This window comes from Eptatretus burgeri, chromosome 9, assembly GCF_056783735.1.
Source record: "Eptatretus burgeri isolate ZD-2024b chromosome 9, Ebu_testis_v1, whole genome shotgun sequence".
Taxonomy (NCBI): Eukaryota; Metazoa; Chordata; class Myxini; order Myxiniformes; family Myxinidae; genus Eptatretus; species Eptatretus burgeri.
This window is the reverse complement of record NC_140969.1, coordinates 18,288,810-18,306,447: the sequence shown is the minus strand read 5'-3', so window position 1 is coordinate 18,306,447 and position 17,638 is coordinate 18,288,810. Positions and strand designations below refer to the sequence as shown.

Here is a 17,638-nt window from a genome sequence, read left to right as displayed (position 1 = left end):
AAAGCAGGGGAATTGAAGGAAGTGGGCTTGGGTGGATTATCGGGGGTAGAAAAGATCGAGGATTTGGAAGGGGGAAGATAAGAGGTGGTGGTGAACAGCTGTTTTGAAAGCCTGGAGGGAAGAATAGGAAAGAATAGAGTGAGGAAGTTTATTCGAAAGGTGGGAAAAAAGAGGAATGAAAGAGTGAAGATGAGCAGTGATTCGTGATTTTGGTAGTTTTACCAGAGGGGGGTTGTTGGCGGACCTTGAGCGCCCTGTGGAAATGTGGTGGGGACAAATCGCAGAGAGAGCAGGGGGGGGCAAGGCTGGAGAGGAGTCGGTAGAAGACAGAAAGGCCACCGACCAACCTGCGGTGATTGAGTGTGAGGCCCAAAGACTCAGCTTCATTGCAGGAGATGCCGATGATCTTAAATGCCCGGGCTTCGACAGCGTGAAGCCGAGAAAGGTGGGAGTTAGGAGCACCAGCCCAGAGGGGAGAGCAGTACTCCATCAGGCTACGGACAAAAGCTTTGTAAGTGGTCAGGAGTAAGTACTTTGTAAGTAAGTGAAAGTGTTTATCCCTTCATAGTGATTAACGGACTGAACAGTAATGTCACATGACCGGGATCGAGCCCGACTAAGGAGTGTGCTGAAGGCAAAAAGCATGCCGCAGAAGTGGATGAGTCCAACAAAACCGTGCCTCAAGGGCAATACGTTGACCCCAAACAGCCAAACTCTAAGGATGGCCAAATAACGCAATAATCAGGAAGCAAGGATCCATCCATTGGGACCATACTCTGCTTCAGCAGCACCGATGCTCTGTACAATTTCCTGGGCTATTGGGCATAATCCTGGACAGGTCTCCACTCCAACGCAGGATATTCAAATGGAAACAAGCTGAATACCATGAATGACCCCGACGTTGAATGAAAGCTGATTACCAAATTATGATACTTGGGCAGCCGATTATTAAATGATATTGATAATACTTACAATGAGTGCCAGCTTGCTGGTATCATGTGTCAGAGTGGCGACCTGTCCAGGATTGTGCCCAATAGTCGAGACTGCTTAGGGGGCAGCACCAACGCTCTGCACAGAGTATGGTCCCAATGGATGGACGAAGCATAGTGTGCACCACACAGTCTCCACACAACAGATATCGCCACCTACACTTGGTCTTTTTGCAGGTGTGAAATACTCATTGCTTGCATGACAACCAATCAGTGAATTACATCAACACATGACTACTACAGAGCATGTGATTTTTACACATGAGAAATTATTCTATCACATGTCATTTGCCTTTCATACCCAGTTTTTCCTCTTTCAGAACCAGCTGCTGTTTCCAAGTGCTCATTCATCTGGCTTGGAAAGGGTGAGCGCCATCATGTGGGAAGGTGATGAATGTAAGAAGGCTGAGATGTCTGTGCTGGAAGTCAGCGGAATGATAATGAACAAGGTTAGTCTCTCACTTTATGTTGCTCATTTGCCTTGGACTGCCAGTGAGTGCTAAATGATGTTTGAAGTTGTACAAACAACATTCACTATGGAAGCAAAACGTTGGCTATGCACTATTTCAGAGATGACAGTTTCGTTGCACATTCTGTAGGTGAATGTCTACAAACAGAGTCCCGTCTATCAACTCCTGGGTGTTGTGGTACCTGCACTGCTTGGCCTTTTGCCTGTTGCTCTCCGCTTGCTGCACACTGCTCGACTGGATTCTTCATACTACTCCACATGGAGCCAGCTGCTTGCTCTGGGGCTTGGAGGCAATAGTTGTGCTGTGCAGATTATGGTCCTCATGGGATGCCTGTTGCGCTTCTGCCTTGCCTGGATCTTCTTCTTCACACTTTGTGTGGCAGAGCGGACATATAAGCAGGTTTGGACAACGCCCTTTTGTCGATACAGTTAGACAAGCTCTCAAGTATATGATTTAATTTTGCTGTGAAGATTGTTGTACACAAATTGAAATTCATTGAAAACTTGTGTAATAAATGGCAAACAATATAAATCAGTCATAAAAGTTCATCAGTCGATAAGAACAAGATTCGTGGAGAATAAAAATACAATATAATTGCAGGTAGAAAGTAAGTATCGCATGAAATGCACTACCAAAAATAATTTTCTTTACATAAGAAAACTTTTTTCTTATTTTAAGAAAAGAATTCTTGGCAGTTTTGTGGTTAGCTCTTTTCTTCCGTTTGTGGAACCACATTCTGAAGGCTGATCAATTCCACTCTTACCTCTGGAGCTTTGAGTTGGTGGTTTCATACATTTCTGTATTTTGACTTCACGTACCCATCTTCTTTGGTGCATAAACTAATGTCTACACTCCCTTCTGTGATCTCATTAGCTTCATGACAACTTTATATTTTTCCAGCGACGGTTTTAAATTTTCCCCAACCTGACTAAGGTGTGTTTTTGAGGTAAATTTGTCCGTTTCGCCTGGTGAATGCTGCCATCTTGCTCCAATGCTATTGTTTTGTCATTAATGTGTGGGCTGACCAGATGGCCTGGAGGTACGCACACTCACCTATAGGCTGTGTCTAGCCTGGGTTTGAATCCTGACCCAGCTATAAACTGTCATCCTGGGGTTTCACAGGCAGGGTGATTCATCAATGTGTGTCTCATCCCTTGGGTGGACGTCAAGGGGGCTTCCAGTCCGTCAGCATTCGTTGGTGGACGTTAAAGATTCCACGGTGTCCTTCACGAAGAGTAGGCGAGCTATCACCAGCACTCTGAACAAATTCCAAATTCCTCCCCGAACCAGCAGAAGGAATTGCATCTAACCGTGCCCTCAGCCAGTGATGCTACCCTGCAGCCTGGTGCTGCATACAAACGACGAAGAAGAAGTGGTTGTAGTCGTCATTCCAATTGTATATTTGTCTTGCTGTGTGCATCCCAAAATATGGTTCCAGCATTTTTAGTTTGTTACCTCTGCCACCACAGGTGAAGGAGGTTTTTTTATTTATTTTTAATGTTGAAGGCTACAGGCATGGATTGAATAGTCCTCATCAAGGCCAAGCCTTAAATATAAGAACTGCATGAATAGAAAATAAAGAAAAGAGAGAATAGACAGAGTTTTTGAGAAAGTAAAAAATCTTTTTGAAAAGGGGAAGGTCATAAGTGTTTGGGAAGATATGAGAAGGTAAAGATTTCAATAGTTTGGCAGTGGAGGGGAAGAAACAAACATCGTAATGGCCCACCCTACAATTGCCAATGGCCACACAATAATCATGTGATGTGGCTTGTTGAGTATTCCTTGGTCTCGCTAATGGTGGAGGTACACAAACAGCAAGTTCTTGCGAGCAGAAACCAAAGTAATATCTGTAGAAAAGAAAAAGAGAGCCTGCTTTGCAGCATAATTTGAGCAGTCAAGTTTTGAGGTCATTTGGTGGAGTTGACAAGTCGAATAAATTTGTATTCAATTCCGTCCAGTAAGTATGTGGAGCTGGAACCTCCCTCGATGTGAGAGCAGTACGTTATACAAGGACGAATCAATCCTTTAGATAGTTGGAGCAACTGTTCAGAGGAGAAGAATCTTCGACATATGAACAGACCTAATTTCTTCGAGGCAGACTTGGCTATTTGCGTAATGTGTGGATTTCAGGATAAATTTGATGTTAGAGTGATACCTAGTAGGTTTATTGTATCTCATGGTGTAATTGTAGAGCTTTCAAAGGAGATTGGAGAATTGAGAGGAGTTTTAGAGAGAGAGATGGAAAGAAATTGAGTTTTTGAAGCATTAAAGTTAACTTGATTACATTTGCCCCACTGGGAGATCTTGTCCAAATCCGAATTTAATGAGGTGGCTGTGATAAAACGAGATGTAGATTGAGTGAGGGAAGACGGGGCAGATGGGAAAGACGTGGAGGAATGTAATGTCATCAGCATACGAGTGCATTTGGCTATTTGTGGAAGAAAGAAGGTCATTGATAAAGAGAAGGAAGAGTATTAGATACAAAACGGAACCCTGAGGTACACCGCTGTTGATAGGGAAGGGGGGAGATGTTGAACTATCAACAATTACGGAGATAGAGCAGTCGGAGAGAAAGTTCGATATGAGAGAGCAGAGTGAAGGAGGAAAGTCGAAAGAGGGAAGCTTGGATATCAGACCCTGATGCCAAACAGTGTCAAAGGCTTTTGAGATGTCAAGGCCTACAACAAAGGATTCCTCAAAGTCTCTCAAAGAAGAGGCCCAGACATTCGTAATGTAAGAAAGGATATAACCTGTAGATATTGACTTGCGAAAGCCATATTGGTGGTCAGATAGAAGACTGAGAGATTCAAGATGCTTGAGAAAATGGGAATTGAGAAGACATTCAAAGACTTTGGAAACAGTAGAAATCAGAGCAATGGGACGGTAGTTAGAAGGGCTTGAACGATCACCCTTCTTTAAAATAGGCTGTACTAAGGCATGTTTCCAGGTAAGTGAAAAGTTTGGGTTTTTAAACAAAAACGAAACAAACGAGCCAAGCATGGGTGCAAGTTCTGAAGCACATTCCTTCAAGACACAGGGAGGAATGCCATCTTGCCTGTCGGCCTTGCTTATGTCCAGAGAGAGAGTATTTTTTTGACTACATGAAAAGAGATTCTAGGGAGGGACATAGGATTGGTGAGGGGAGCATCAGAGGGAGATGGAATGTTAGAATCATCTTGTGTGGAGTTCGAGGAGAAAAGAGAACCAAAAAAAGTTGCTTTATTGGTCAGAGAGACAGCGATGGTATCATTGGAACGAAGAAGTGAAGGAAAGGTAGAGCGACAGAACTTGTTGGAGATACTTTTAGCTAAGAACCAGAAATGTCTATTAGTGGAAGAAGATGAGAGGTTGTCACATTTCTTTTGAATAAAGGAATGCTTCGCTTCACAAATAACATGTTTGCAATTATTTCTGGCAGATATGAAAGCTGAATGCGAGTCAGAGGAAGAAGAGTTTTTTCCATGCCCGATATGTGGCATCCCTTGCACGAATGGTCGCAGAGTAGGAATTATTGAACCAAGAATTGGTAGGAGAGATAGATGTGAAAGAGAAGGGGATATAAGCCTCCATTCCTGCAAAAATAACCTCAGCTATACGTTCAGCAGAGATAGAGGCATCGCCCGAGGAGAGGTAGTAGTCTCTGGGGAAAGTCAGAGAAGAAATTTCGTAAACCAGTCCAGTCAGCATTATTGAAATGCCAATAATAGCGTTTCGTCAGAGCAATCGGAGGAGGAGAAGTGGTGGTAAGTAAAGTGATGTTCACAAGATTGTGGTCAGAAGAACCAATTGGAGGTGAAATTGTGTCATTGTAATGCAACGGATTTGAAGTGAGGAATAAATTCAAAGCATTGGTCGTGTGGTCATGACGATCTGGGATCTGGGATATGGGTAGGGTGGGTGATAATTTGTTCCAAATCATTAAGAATGGAAAGTGGAAGACCTTCAACCCCCCCCCCCCCCCCCCAGCATCCGTGTGGGAAGATTTCAGTCACTCCCTGTGGTGTACATTGAAGTCTCATAGATAGAGAAGTTCTGCTTGAGGGTGTTCAGATGTTATGGCCTCATGGCAAGAGTTATGATAGTCAAAGAAAGCCATAAAGTTTGTTGAATTGGGAGAGCAGTAAGTGAAACCGAGAAAGGTAGTGATGGTCAGGAGAAAAATGTTAAGCCAGATGACATCAAAGTTTGGATATTCGAGGTCCACAAGGCATACGGCAGTTGTGTTGATAATGGAGTAGACACAGACTCCTCTTTTGAAGCGGAATTGTGAGTGAAGGTTGTAGTTCAAAATGTTGTAAGAATTAACATGAACGTCATGTGATAATTGGGTCTCTGAGAGAAGCAAGATATTAGGAGAGGAGCTTGCTAGATGATGTTCAACAGAGGAACGATTCGAAGAAAGACCACAAATGTTGTCGAAATGAATTGAAAAAGAGTCACGTTGGTTCAAAATGCAAGGGTCTTGGGAGGGACCGATACGACTACTGCCTGAGCCCCCCCCCCCCCATCATTGGCAGCAGAGACAGGCAGATCACCAGGGATTCTTCGCACCCCATAATGCCGGGAACTAGGAGCTATTAACTTTTCGGACTTTATCATATTTATATTTCATTGCAGGCTGTCTGAAGGAAATGAAAGGAAAGAAAAATAAAAGCAAGAGAATGTAAAGTGAGGAGGGAAAATGAGTGAGGAACAAAAATGTATGATGAAAAGTATATGATGTTTGTTTGAAAAGTGTATGGTGTTCGGTTGCAAGAAAGAGATATTAAAGCTAGCCCGGTAGCTATAGTTTTAGTGAGACAGAAAGTAAGACCAGGAAACCTGACACGGAGAGTGTAAGATGGTTCCGGGCACCACTTTAACGCTCCGAAGTCAGAACAGTAGTACCACCCTGAGCGGTTGCTGTCTACAACCGACTACCTAAAACACCGGTCTCACCGGATGGGTGTTTTTTCAGAGACACCATCTTACTGGATGGCCGTTGGCTCCCTAAAGGAGCTCATCCGCTCTTTGGCAGGTGTTGTTTTTTGTCCTGGCAGGGTGTCACAGTCACCCTCTGTACTGGCAAGCCAGTGAGGGGTATCGGTTTAGTCGCCGACAACCCGACCGTGCGGCAGGTAGCACTCACTGGGTTACATGTTACCAGTGGCAGTCCAGAAACCTAACTGACCTGACTGTAGGAGAGTGTAAGGTTATGTTTTCACCCCTTTCTGTGTGTCTGTTTGTTTGTTACTTGCAAAATCGAAGATTTTTCAAGTATATTGGTCAGTCGACTTTGTTATTCTGTCGGTCTTTCTGTCTGTCTGTCTGTCACTTACAGGAAACAATTTTAAACCGTTCTTCACGAAACTTCATCACATAGTACAGTTTGTCATAAGGAAGAAACCCATTGTTTTTGAGCTCAAAAGGTCAACCTATGCCAAAGGTCAACAACATAGATCCATCCATCCATTGGGACCACACTCTGCAGAGTGTTGGTGCTGCCTTAGCATGCTCCTAGGCTATTGGGCACAATCCTGGACGGGTCACCACTCCGACGCAGAATACCAGCAAGCTGGCGCTCATTTTGTCGACTTCGGAAGGATGACAGGCAGAGCTGGCACTTCCCCCACCAGGTATTAATTCAAAAGCCGAGTGGGATTTGAACTTGGGATCCTTGGATCCTAAGCCCACCACCAAGCCCACCAGATTTCTAAAATCCTTCATTTTAATCCGATTGACTTGAAATTTGAAGAGGATTTATATTTCAGGTCACTGAATTCAACCAGCCAATTATTTTTGAGGTCCACATAAGCCAAACGGTCAACAGAGGCCGAATTAAAAAAAATTGTCAATTTTCATCCGATTCACTTGAAATTTGTAGAGAAGTTGCATATTTGGTCATTGAATTCAACCACCAATTACTTTTGAGGTCAAATTTGTTTCATGGATTTTGCAAGTATCGTGCTCTGCACGACGTTGTCTTCTTGTTATTCTGTTTGTTTGTCTGTCTCTATTTCCTACAGGTCACAATTTGAAACCGATTGTCATGAAACTTTCCTAAGCTGTGGAGGTAGTCTCAACTGAGAACTCGATTGATTTTGAGGTCAAAGGTCATCTTGAGGTCAAATTTCGAAAATCTTTATTTTTTTATCCGATTGACTTGAATTTGAACAAGATTTGCTTATTGCGTTACTGAATTGGGAAACCAACTATTTTTGAGGTCACAAGGTCAAAGGTCAACTCAAGGTCAAACTTATAAAATCATCAAATTTCCTCTGAAATATCGTCAATTTTCATCTGATTAACCTGAAAGTTAAACAGCAATTGCATAGTGTATCACTGAAGTTGGAAACCAACTATTTTGAGGTCAAAAGGTCAAACTTCTAAAATCATCAATTTCAATCTGAAAAGTAATCAATTTTCATCAGTTTGGCCTGAGCTTTGATTAAGATTGTGAATTTTAATCTCAATGAAATGGAAAATTTGATGTATCCATGGCAACCTTTGGAGAGGGAGTGGATTTTGCAAGTGTCGTGCTCTGCATGACGTCTTTTTCTTGTTTCTTTGTTTGTGTACAGGATATCTCAAAAAGTTGTGGACGGATTCGGACGAACCTTGGTGGACATGTGGGGTGTATGACCATGACAAATTGATTCGATTTTGGTGAAGATACGAATCTGGATCTGGAGACGAGAATTATTTAAATTTTTTAAAGTGATTCTTCACCATTGAGAGATGGGGCCATAAACGATATACTGTATAGCATGATATTTCAAAAATTATTGGACCCCATATGTTCTCGTGAATCAGGCATTATGTGGCGGAGGTATGCACTCTACCGGGTGCCCTTCTCATTATATAAAGTGCTGTGTTTTTAGGGTTTTTTTTGTCCAATTTGGAGAGGTGTTGCTGTTGTTGGTGTTTCGCCCTGGATAGTTCTCTTAAACAAGCCTGCGGCACGGAGACGGCCGACCGATCTCCCAGGAGCAACCCGGAGATCCCCCACATCCAGGACAGTGTGCCCCCTCCTTCATGAATTCAGGGCCGAGAGAGTGTGGACAGGGAGAAGAGGGAAAGAGCCGGTCCATCTACGCACCGATTGGCACTATGACCATGACCACACTGCTCTGACTAATTCGGGCAGCATGGAAGAATGGGGAAGATTTGACCCCCGACTTGCATTGGGGACACATCCACCGCAAAGAGGCATCCCCGATTGTAGTTGGAGAGGTGCTGTAGAAAGCATAGGTGTGCTTGAATGCTCTTCTCCAATTAGACATGCTCATGGGTGAAGCCCCTTCCATATTTTACGGAAGTCTGTATTTTTGTTACGACCCATACAGAGGTTTCCGAAAGTTCGTCGTCAGAATGGCATGCCATGATTATAGGGAATTGAGGTGCTATTCCGATATGCTGATTCGTTTATTTACCATTTCATCCTGGTGGGGTGCAATGTTAATGCAATAATGCATCATGACCACGATTATGCGAAATACTCCCATGGTAGTTTTTATTACCTCCGCCACCGAAGGTGAAAGAGGTTATGTTTTCACCCCTTTCTGTCCAATTGTTTGTTAATTGCCAGAATCCTTCGGATTTGGGCAATTATGTTGGTCTTGTGGATTATTGTTGTTCTTAATAAATAAAAACAACAATTATGGCAATAAAAAACAACAATTATGTTGTTCTTGTGGATCAGGCATTACATGGTGGAGGTATGCGCTCCATTGAGTGTCCTCCTAGTTATGAGGTGTTTTTGTTGAAGTTAGCCGGGTACAAAAGCTTGCAAGCGAGTTACCATGATTTGATGTCTGCCAGGCCAGAAGTATGTCGGTGTTACGTATCCATCTTTCCTCACCAGCAGATTCGTCTGTACTGGTTATCACGTTGGAATGGCATTTATATTCGTTTACCTCATGAGCGTTTCTAATTTTATTTTGTTATATTAATGGTGTAGTATTAATTTGTGATTGGAATGATTTGTGATTCCAAATCATTGATTTCCAAATCATGTGATTTGTGATTGTGATTGGAATCTCATTGGAATGAAAATATATGGAGTTTGAGTTTATAAGAGGACGGAGGAAATTGTAAAAGGGAATAGGAAAAGGCGGGGTTTCCCTGATCGGAATGGAAGGCTGTGACGTTCATTCATCCCTCGTGGGCAATTTAGAATCGCTGTAGAAGACCGCTTGAGTCGTCACCAAGATGGGACGTACTATTTATCCTTTGGGGGAATTCTTCTTCAGTAGTCTCACAAAAGGTCGAGGAGAACTTGCGTGCCATTGCGATCGATAGCGGCATCATTTTCATATTACAATATGTAAATATTCTCGAGCTCGGGTTCATTGGGGATTTTCCGGAACCAGATGTAACCGGAAGAGAGACAAAAGGGTTGTTCGGTCGTGGGTGGAATAAAGGATTGACTAGGATTCCAAACGCCTCGGACATCTTTTCCTTCCACGCTAAAGATCTGCCTGCTTGGAGTTTTGGACGTAAATGACCACCATTTGTTGGTGTCTATCAGACACATTCCACTCTTTGATGATGATCTGTGCCTGGTGTTGTGTTGAAAAGGGCAACCTTTATCATGGAGTTTCGCTGGTAACGATTCTTCCCTTGATATTGGAACCTTCCTGTGGCTCATGTGTAAAGAGCTTATCTTTGGCTTTGTGGCACCTTGTAATTCTCGCATTGCCTGACGTGAGTTGGTGTAGCCCATCTGAAAAGTCAGGAGTCAATTTCTCCTTGGGTCCTTCATCAACATTCCTGCCTTCGGCCCTGCCAGGTTCCAGACGGCTATTCAGCTAAGTACCTTGGCAACTTACCATTCCCCTGTGGCATTTGAACTCCTTTCAGACGTATTCCCATCACTTATACATTCATGACTCTGACCGCTGGCCAACGCTGATGCAGTGCCACCTGTTACTCATTTTGCTAACCTCGGAAGGATGACAGGCTGAGTCAGCACCACCTGGTATTAATTCAACTAGTGATCCTGACTAGTGTTAATTCAATTCATCCTGACTAGTGTTAATTTAACAGAAGGAGAGGTGCTCGAACCCAAGACCTTAAGGTCTTAAGCCATCCACCCTCACCGTTAAGCCAACACCAGGCTCCAGCAGTGAATGTTCAGGTGAAATAAAAAAAAAATTCTTCCCCAAATATCACTTTCATTTGCATAGTGTTTTTTTTTGTTACAATATGGACAGGATCACCCCCAAAACACATGTTTTGACAATTTTTCAAAATTTTCAAAGGGAGAATACCCCTAAACCTCCCGAAGAGAAAATCTCGTTTTTCCTTTTTTCACAAGTTCTGCAGTTTCACCCATGTGTGCTTGCTTGAGTGATCATTGACTTTCCTCTGAACACAAAGCTGGGGGGAGGGAGGGGGCGAGTTGATGTGATGTATGATTATACAATGTGGGACACAGTCATTAATCATGGTTTCCTGTTTTGTCACTTTTGCTTTGTTTCTTCACTTGGCAGCGATATATTGTGGCAAAACTTTTTGGACACCTAACCTCGGCACGACAAGCTTGCAAGTCAGAGATCCCACACTTTCGTCTGAAAAAATTGCAGAACATCAAGATGTGGCTTATGCTGCGTTCATATCTCAAGGTGTGAATTTGGAGGAATTTTACATATCTGTTTGTCGGAGGTGATTTGAAATGCTAACATATTTTACTTCTTAAGAGATGCGTTTCATTTGCTAGGTTTGGTATTCAGAGCCATTTGACCTTTTTTCTACGAAGTGCCTCATGTGCTGGTCCACAATTGATGCATTTGTGATTTGGTGAGAAATTAGCACCTGAAAACAGTTTCTGGTTATAGTGGGAAAATCTTTTGATTTGGTAAGACAATTTCCAATGGTTTCAGAGGTCCAAAAGAAAACTCCTCTCTAGAACATGAACTTGTGGAAGAGGCTAAATGTAGCTACCATTCATAACCTGCTCGCTGGCTTCCAAGTAAAGTGAGCCCTTTGTTTGGTCAAAGGCAATGCTCACTGCTGATAACTGGAGTTGGTGCAAGGCATGGTGGTTGACTGTTATATCTTTTGCTGCAAAGTTCCTGATGAATCTCAGATTTTGTTGATGCGAAATGGCAAGCATTCAGGATGAAGTATTGGAGTGGAGTTGGAGTGATTCTGATGCAGACCTGAAGGAGATGGTGAGGAAGTCAAGACAAGTAGTTATAGGGATGTGTTGGTCAAATTGGTTGTTGAGGAAGAGATCCTAAACAGTTACGGACTTTGCCTCTGGATGACTCAAAGAGGATGGTGTGTCTTGAGTGATCAGACGCCATCTGCAACCCTCAACTCTAGCCGGATCTTTTCACCCAAAGTCAGTTTGCCGCGTCGGTTAGTTAAGCGAGGCAGAGAGGAAACTGTTCCAGTGACTACACGGTGATTAATTAATTGGTCACGTGAACCAACTCCACGTGCTGCATTATGTAGGCTACCATTACAATTACAACCTCGGTTCAATCACCCTGGGAATGCTATTTCAAACCAACCACAAGCAGGATAAATCAGAACGCATTCAACAACTGCATGAATTCATTCAAGAAGTGAAAGAGCGAGAAATTATTGGAGGAATAATGAGGAGAAATCAAAAAAAGAAAATGTCGTAAAAGATTCAAATGCCAAAATGGTGAGAAAATCAAGTTCAGAAATGGCAGGAAAAATTAGATACAATTAAACACAAGCAATTGAGGCACATGTAAAAACAAATATACATTTGTCCTTACCACTATGAGAACTTACCCACCCTGGAGCACTTGCAACAGTCACTTAACACAAAATACGCAACTGCATCCACGAGGAATGACAGAGGTTGGGTTGAGGGGGGAAGGAGGTTGCAGAGGTTGAAGGTAAAGAAAGAGTGGGACTTTTTGGTCCTGTCCCAGCGGCGTACCTTCAACAACCTCCGTCAAGGTTATTGCTTGGTGGTTCCAGACTCAGTGGTTCAGGCTCACCCCCTCCTGCGGAAGCGCCCCGGTCGTATGGGGAAACTGCCAGAGTTCCGTTTGCCCAATATGATGACTGGCGTGGCTCCGGGTATCTCTTTCCAGGGGTGAGAGCTGACGGCATCATTTGAGGGATCGTGACTTGTCCTTGATGCTGAAAACGGCATTCCGTGTCGTTTGGATATCAGTCAAGCCGAGGAAAATGTGAAGAGGAAGAAGCATTGCATTCTGAAAATGATGCAGTAAGCACGTGTCGATGTGTGTGGAAAGTGAGAAATGCGTGAGGTATGATGAGAAAGTGAGATGAGTATGGTATGATACTGCTATTCTGGCAGAGGTGATCATGGAGAGAACGAGAATTTCACAAAGTCCTCCCCGAGTGATAACCGTCTCACTATCCTGCCTTCCACCCAAGGTAGGATGACTGTTCGAAGAAAAAGAAACTTGCAGAGACACTCTGGAAGACCTAACAGGAGAAATTGAAATTCATTCTCAGTGGATACCTGAGTATATGATAAATGGGGTTTCTGGGACACCCATCCAAACGAACGGGGGGAAAGGGAAAAACTTTCTGACCCAAGCCTCAAAAGCCCAAAATGGGAGACATTTCCTCCCCCTCACATACAAGCAAATGTAAAATTGAGACTTACTCATTAAAGTACTTCTTCCCCTTCATATTTTCATGATACTCAGAGCGAACCAATGAATATTTGTCCATGTTCTACTTTAAGGCCCTGTCACACCTTGACGATTTAGCCAACATATGCCTGACGTATGCAAAATTGGGCTAAAACGCGGGCACATGTCGAATACGTTATCGGTAAGTTTGTATACGTTAAGAGCACGCTGAAAAACACTGCTATATGTCGTAGTACGCTGGCTTTCATCATTGTACTTTGCGGTTGTCCTCAAATTTTAGCATGTTTGAAATTTTTCGATGTATGCCAGCGTATGACTCACACGTTCCGCTACACTGGCCATAAGTTGTAGGCACGTTATGCGATCGTTGACACACGTTACTTGTAAGTTACTCATTTGTCGAAACACGTCGAGGTAATGATTAGCGTACCCGAAACTTATTTATAACCTATGAGTAACGTGTTGTAGGCACGTTACACGATCGTTGCACACACGTCAAGACACGTTATGCGATTGTTGACATACGTCGAGGCACGTTACTTGTAAGTTACTCATAAGTCGAAACACGTCGAGGTAATGCTTAGCGTACCCAAAACTGATTTCTAACCTATGAGTAACGTGCTTTGAACCTATGTGTAATGTACCTCCAACGCATATTGACGTATGTAGACCTATTTGATTGACGTCTTCCGGACGACCACAGAACTTACTGAATGTGTTTCTAATTTACAGCTACCGTATAATGGCATATTGGCAGCGTTAAAAAAATAAAACAACAATAACTTCCGATATTTCGACACATGCTGTTAGATCACGTCCGATTGCCTCTTCAGTTTGCTCATGTCTTATTCTTAGTTCCTCCTCTGTGAATATTTTGTTTGAGGGTATTGTCACATTGACGTCAAAACTTAAAAGCAAATGTCCGAATATATTTTAAAATTCGTGATAGACTAAAAAAAATAAAATAAATAAGAACAACAACAACTTCAGATATTTCGTCACGTGCCTTCACGGAGCCAAGGAGAAAAAAAAAGAAAATGTGCCTTGACGGAGAAAATAAGTTTCGGGTATGCTAAACATTACCTCGACGTGTTTTGACTTATGAGTAACATACAAGGAACTTGTGTCGACGTGTGTTAACGATCGCATATCGTGCCTACAACTTATTCCCAGCGTAGCGGAATGTGTGAGCCATACGGCGAGTACGTTGTAAAATTTTCAGCATGCTTGAAATTTCACGACGTACTAAACGTACCACGAAATATGACAGCGTACTTCATCGTTTTTCAGCGTGCTCAACTTATCCATACCGTATTCGACGTATACGTATACACAACTTATCCATACCGTATTCGACGTGTGCCAGCGTTTTAGACACATTTTTCATAGGTCGGCATACTCTGGCTAAATCGTCAAGGTGTGACTGCATGGTTGACACTTCCAATTCTCAGGCAGTTATGATTTAAATCGGCGTGCGGCAGGTTTTTAACAGGCTATGCCACGAGTTCGTCGGCGATACGTGCAGCGCGCTATGCCTAAGTTAAACTATCGTTGGGCATAGGTTGTGAATGCCACCAACAGGCTAAGCATCCGTTGGTATAAGTTAACTATAAGACAACGAAACGTTCTGTGCCCGTTACTAATATGTTATGCATACGGCCAACACGTTATGAATACGCCCAAAACTTTAAAAAAAAACAGCCAAATTTCAGCGTACGCCAACGTTTTACATACATTTTTATACGTTGCCATTGCTGGCTAAATCGTCAAGGTGTGACAGCGCCTTGAGGGAAGAACTTGATTTTCTTAAAACATTAATTTCCATCAAGTATATTCACAAGAACTTGGAACTTGGTTCTTGGTTTAAGTGTCTTTTTTGAGCAGAAATGAAATGATAAACTTCTCTTAATACACTTATTTGACCACCTCCTGAGCCACGTATCATTTTGAGATTGCAGTAAATTGTTTTTCCATTGTTCAATTGATAACCATCAAAGTTTTCAGTCCATTCAAGGATATTAATTTTTTTCTTTACATCCTCCAACTTATTTGTAATTAAATTTATCCGCTTATTTGTTTTATCCACTTTTACCCTGGTTATTTCTTCAAAAAGACTTCTTTGATATTTCTCACATTCTTTATGTTTCCCATTTAAATACCAAGGCTGATTATATCTCCACTCTTTGGTTTGGTTATTGCTTGGTTCTATCATTAATAAATCAGTAAAAAGACTGCGGCGGTACAAATCATGATATTCTCCAAGATTCTTTATATTAAACTTCTCCCAAACCTTTTTAGCTTGTGTATAATCTCGATCGGAAATATGAGTTTTATTCAACTTGCTATAGAAACTTTCCCTTGAAGGAAGTTGTGTTTCTTTAAACCTCTCAAATGAATCCATGTAGTCATACGGATATATTCCCTTTTGTGATAAGAGATCAATCTCTTCTTGCTTTGAGAAATGTGATTTAAGATTTGGAAAGTTTTTAATATTTGATGCTAAGATAGATAATGAACTTGCCATAAACTTGAATGTGTCAAGAAATCTGATATGGGTTATGGGGGATGTATGAATTGTTTTTGTGAATGAGATGTATTTTTGATCTGTGTTGGGAATGGCAGAAATATCTCCAGATGTCTTTGAAAGTTCATTTATAAATAGATGTGTCATTGTGAGCGTTGTTGTGAAGAAAGACAGGAATAAAGTTTGGGGGCTTGTAATTAAGATTACAATGGGAATGAGCTGGACCTCTATATTTTCCAATAAGATGACAATGATCCCAAACTTTGACCTCTCCTTCAATTTTCTCCTCACAAATATGACAGATACTGTTCTTTCTAAATTCCTTTTTCTCTCCTTTTGTTAATGACATTGGTTTATAGGTTTTAACCATTATTTCTCTTAGTCTTGTACAGTCTTTTTCCAATCGTCTTCCAAACTCCTCTGAGGCATCTTCTCCTCTATAAAGTTCTAACTTGTATTCATCACCAAGAGATGATTTGAAATAATAACAGAAACCACAAGGAGTCTTCTTCTTCTTCTTCTTCTTCTTTCGGCTGCTCCCGTTAGGGGTCGCCACAGCGGATCATCCGTATGATCCGCATAGTGATTTGGCACATGTTTTACGCCGGATGCCCTTCCTGACACAACCCTCGTCGCCTCTTACGACACAGGGATATGGTACACCTATTTTAACCAGGGTATACACCGGCCCAGTATACTGGTACTCATTTCGCCGACCTCGGAAGGATGACAGGCTGAGTCAACCCCCTGGTGTATTAATTTAGTGGCCCAACGGGATTTGAACTCAGGACCTTTTGGATCCCAAGCCGCTGCCCTAACCACTGCGCCAACACACCAGGCTAGAAACCACAAGGAGTATGTTTTTGATATTTATTTGTGCATGATTAATTTGGATTTGGAGAAAGAGTATCTATCTTTTCAAGGATACTTTCAAAATCATCATACATCACAAACGGATGTTTTATAGATTTGTTAAAATCTTTGAATGATATGTTTGAACCTGCTTTTGGTAAATTGATTATGGTTGATTTATGATTACCACAATATTTTGAATGTTGATTTAATCGTTCTTTTGTATGAAAGGAGTTGAGACATCTCTTACAAGGATACGTTTTACATTTTCTCTTGTATAGTTGTGATTTGGTTAATATTGATAAATTTTTGATGAAAGCAGAATGTGATTTTTCCTTTGAAGTAAAGTTGAGAAGGTCAATGTGTGTTTCATCATTTTTATAGTTTGAAAATTTTAATATGTGAACTTTGTTTGTATCCGATAATTCATACACATTAACAGATAGATTATTCATTTTCTCAAATTTAGGAATATCTCTCAATGACATTGGAAACTTTATATCTTTACCATTTAATATATTCTCATATTTCTTATAATGTTCAACCCTTTCAGGTTTCCATTGTGTAGGATGTAAGTGAGCAAGAACAGACCATAGAAAACATTTATTATCTTTGTTTTGAATATTAACAACCTCTTTCTTAACTTTTATCTCTTCTGGTAAATCAATACAAGAAGAAGCTTTAAGAGGATCTGATTTTAAGATGTGTATATATCTGAAAAGATTATTTTTGTAAGAGCAAATCCATGACCTACTACAGTGTGATCAACATCTTGTTCTTGTCTCTGGAGTTCATCATAAGTATATCTTACAAAATCTTGAAATGATGCGATAAAGTGAGGGTTTGTCCTCATATAGGGAGTAGTCTCATCACCTTCTCTTACCATATTCAATTTTACTCCCATATAAAACTTAAAAGTTTGCATTTCACTTTATGTGTTTTTAATTATAGTTTCAATACTTTGTTTCACCATATCAACAGCTTCAATGAATGAAGATGGTCCAGGGTCTTCAAAGTGAAACAATCTTATTTTTACAGGTCCTTTAAATGCCCCATCAGTGTTTTCAATGGAGAATTTGGTGGCACCTTCCCTTTCTTCATTCTTTTTGTGTTTGTGTGATTGAAGGTGTCCATTATCATATATTTTAAAGAATATCATGATCACATCTATCACAATGTTTTGTTTCTTGGTCAAGTGGAGATATTTGTCTG

General features: G+C 41.5%; 1 protein-coding gene across 6 annotated transcripts in view; it reads left to right on the top strand.

Moving 5' to 3' along the window:
• Positions 1 to 17,431, top strand: part of LOC147019643 (protein PHTF2-like) — a 114,698-nt gene extending 97,267 nt beyond the window's left edge. For 3 of the 6 annotated variants that reach the window (XM_085894234.1, XM_085894233.1, XM_085894231.1), the window contains 4 exons: positions 1,295 to 1,438; positions 1,589 to 1,858; positions 10,933 to 11,064; positions 17,408 to 17,431. In XM_085894234.1, coding sequence (XP_085750360.1) covers positions 1,295 to 1,438; positions 1,589 to 1,858; positions 10,933 to 11,064; positions 17,408 to 17,416 — 555 coding nt within the window. In that variant the 3' untranslated portion in view covers positions 17,417 to 17,431. Of the gene's footprint in view, positions 1 to 1,294; positions 1,439 to 1,588; positions 1,859 to 10,932; positions 11,065 to 12,516; positions 12,538 to 17,407 lie in introns of those variants that run through there. The other 3 variants (XM_085894232.1, XM_085894230.1, XM_085894229.1) reach the window with 2 other exon arrangements.
• The last annotated feature ends 207 nt before the right edge of the window (positions 17,432 to 17,638 follow it).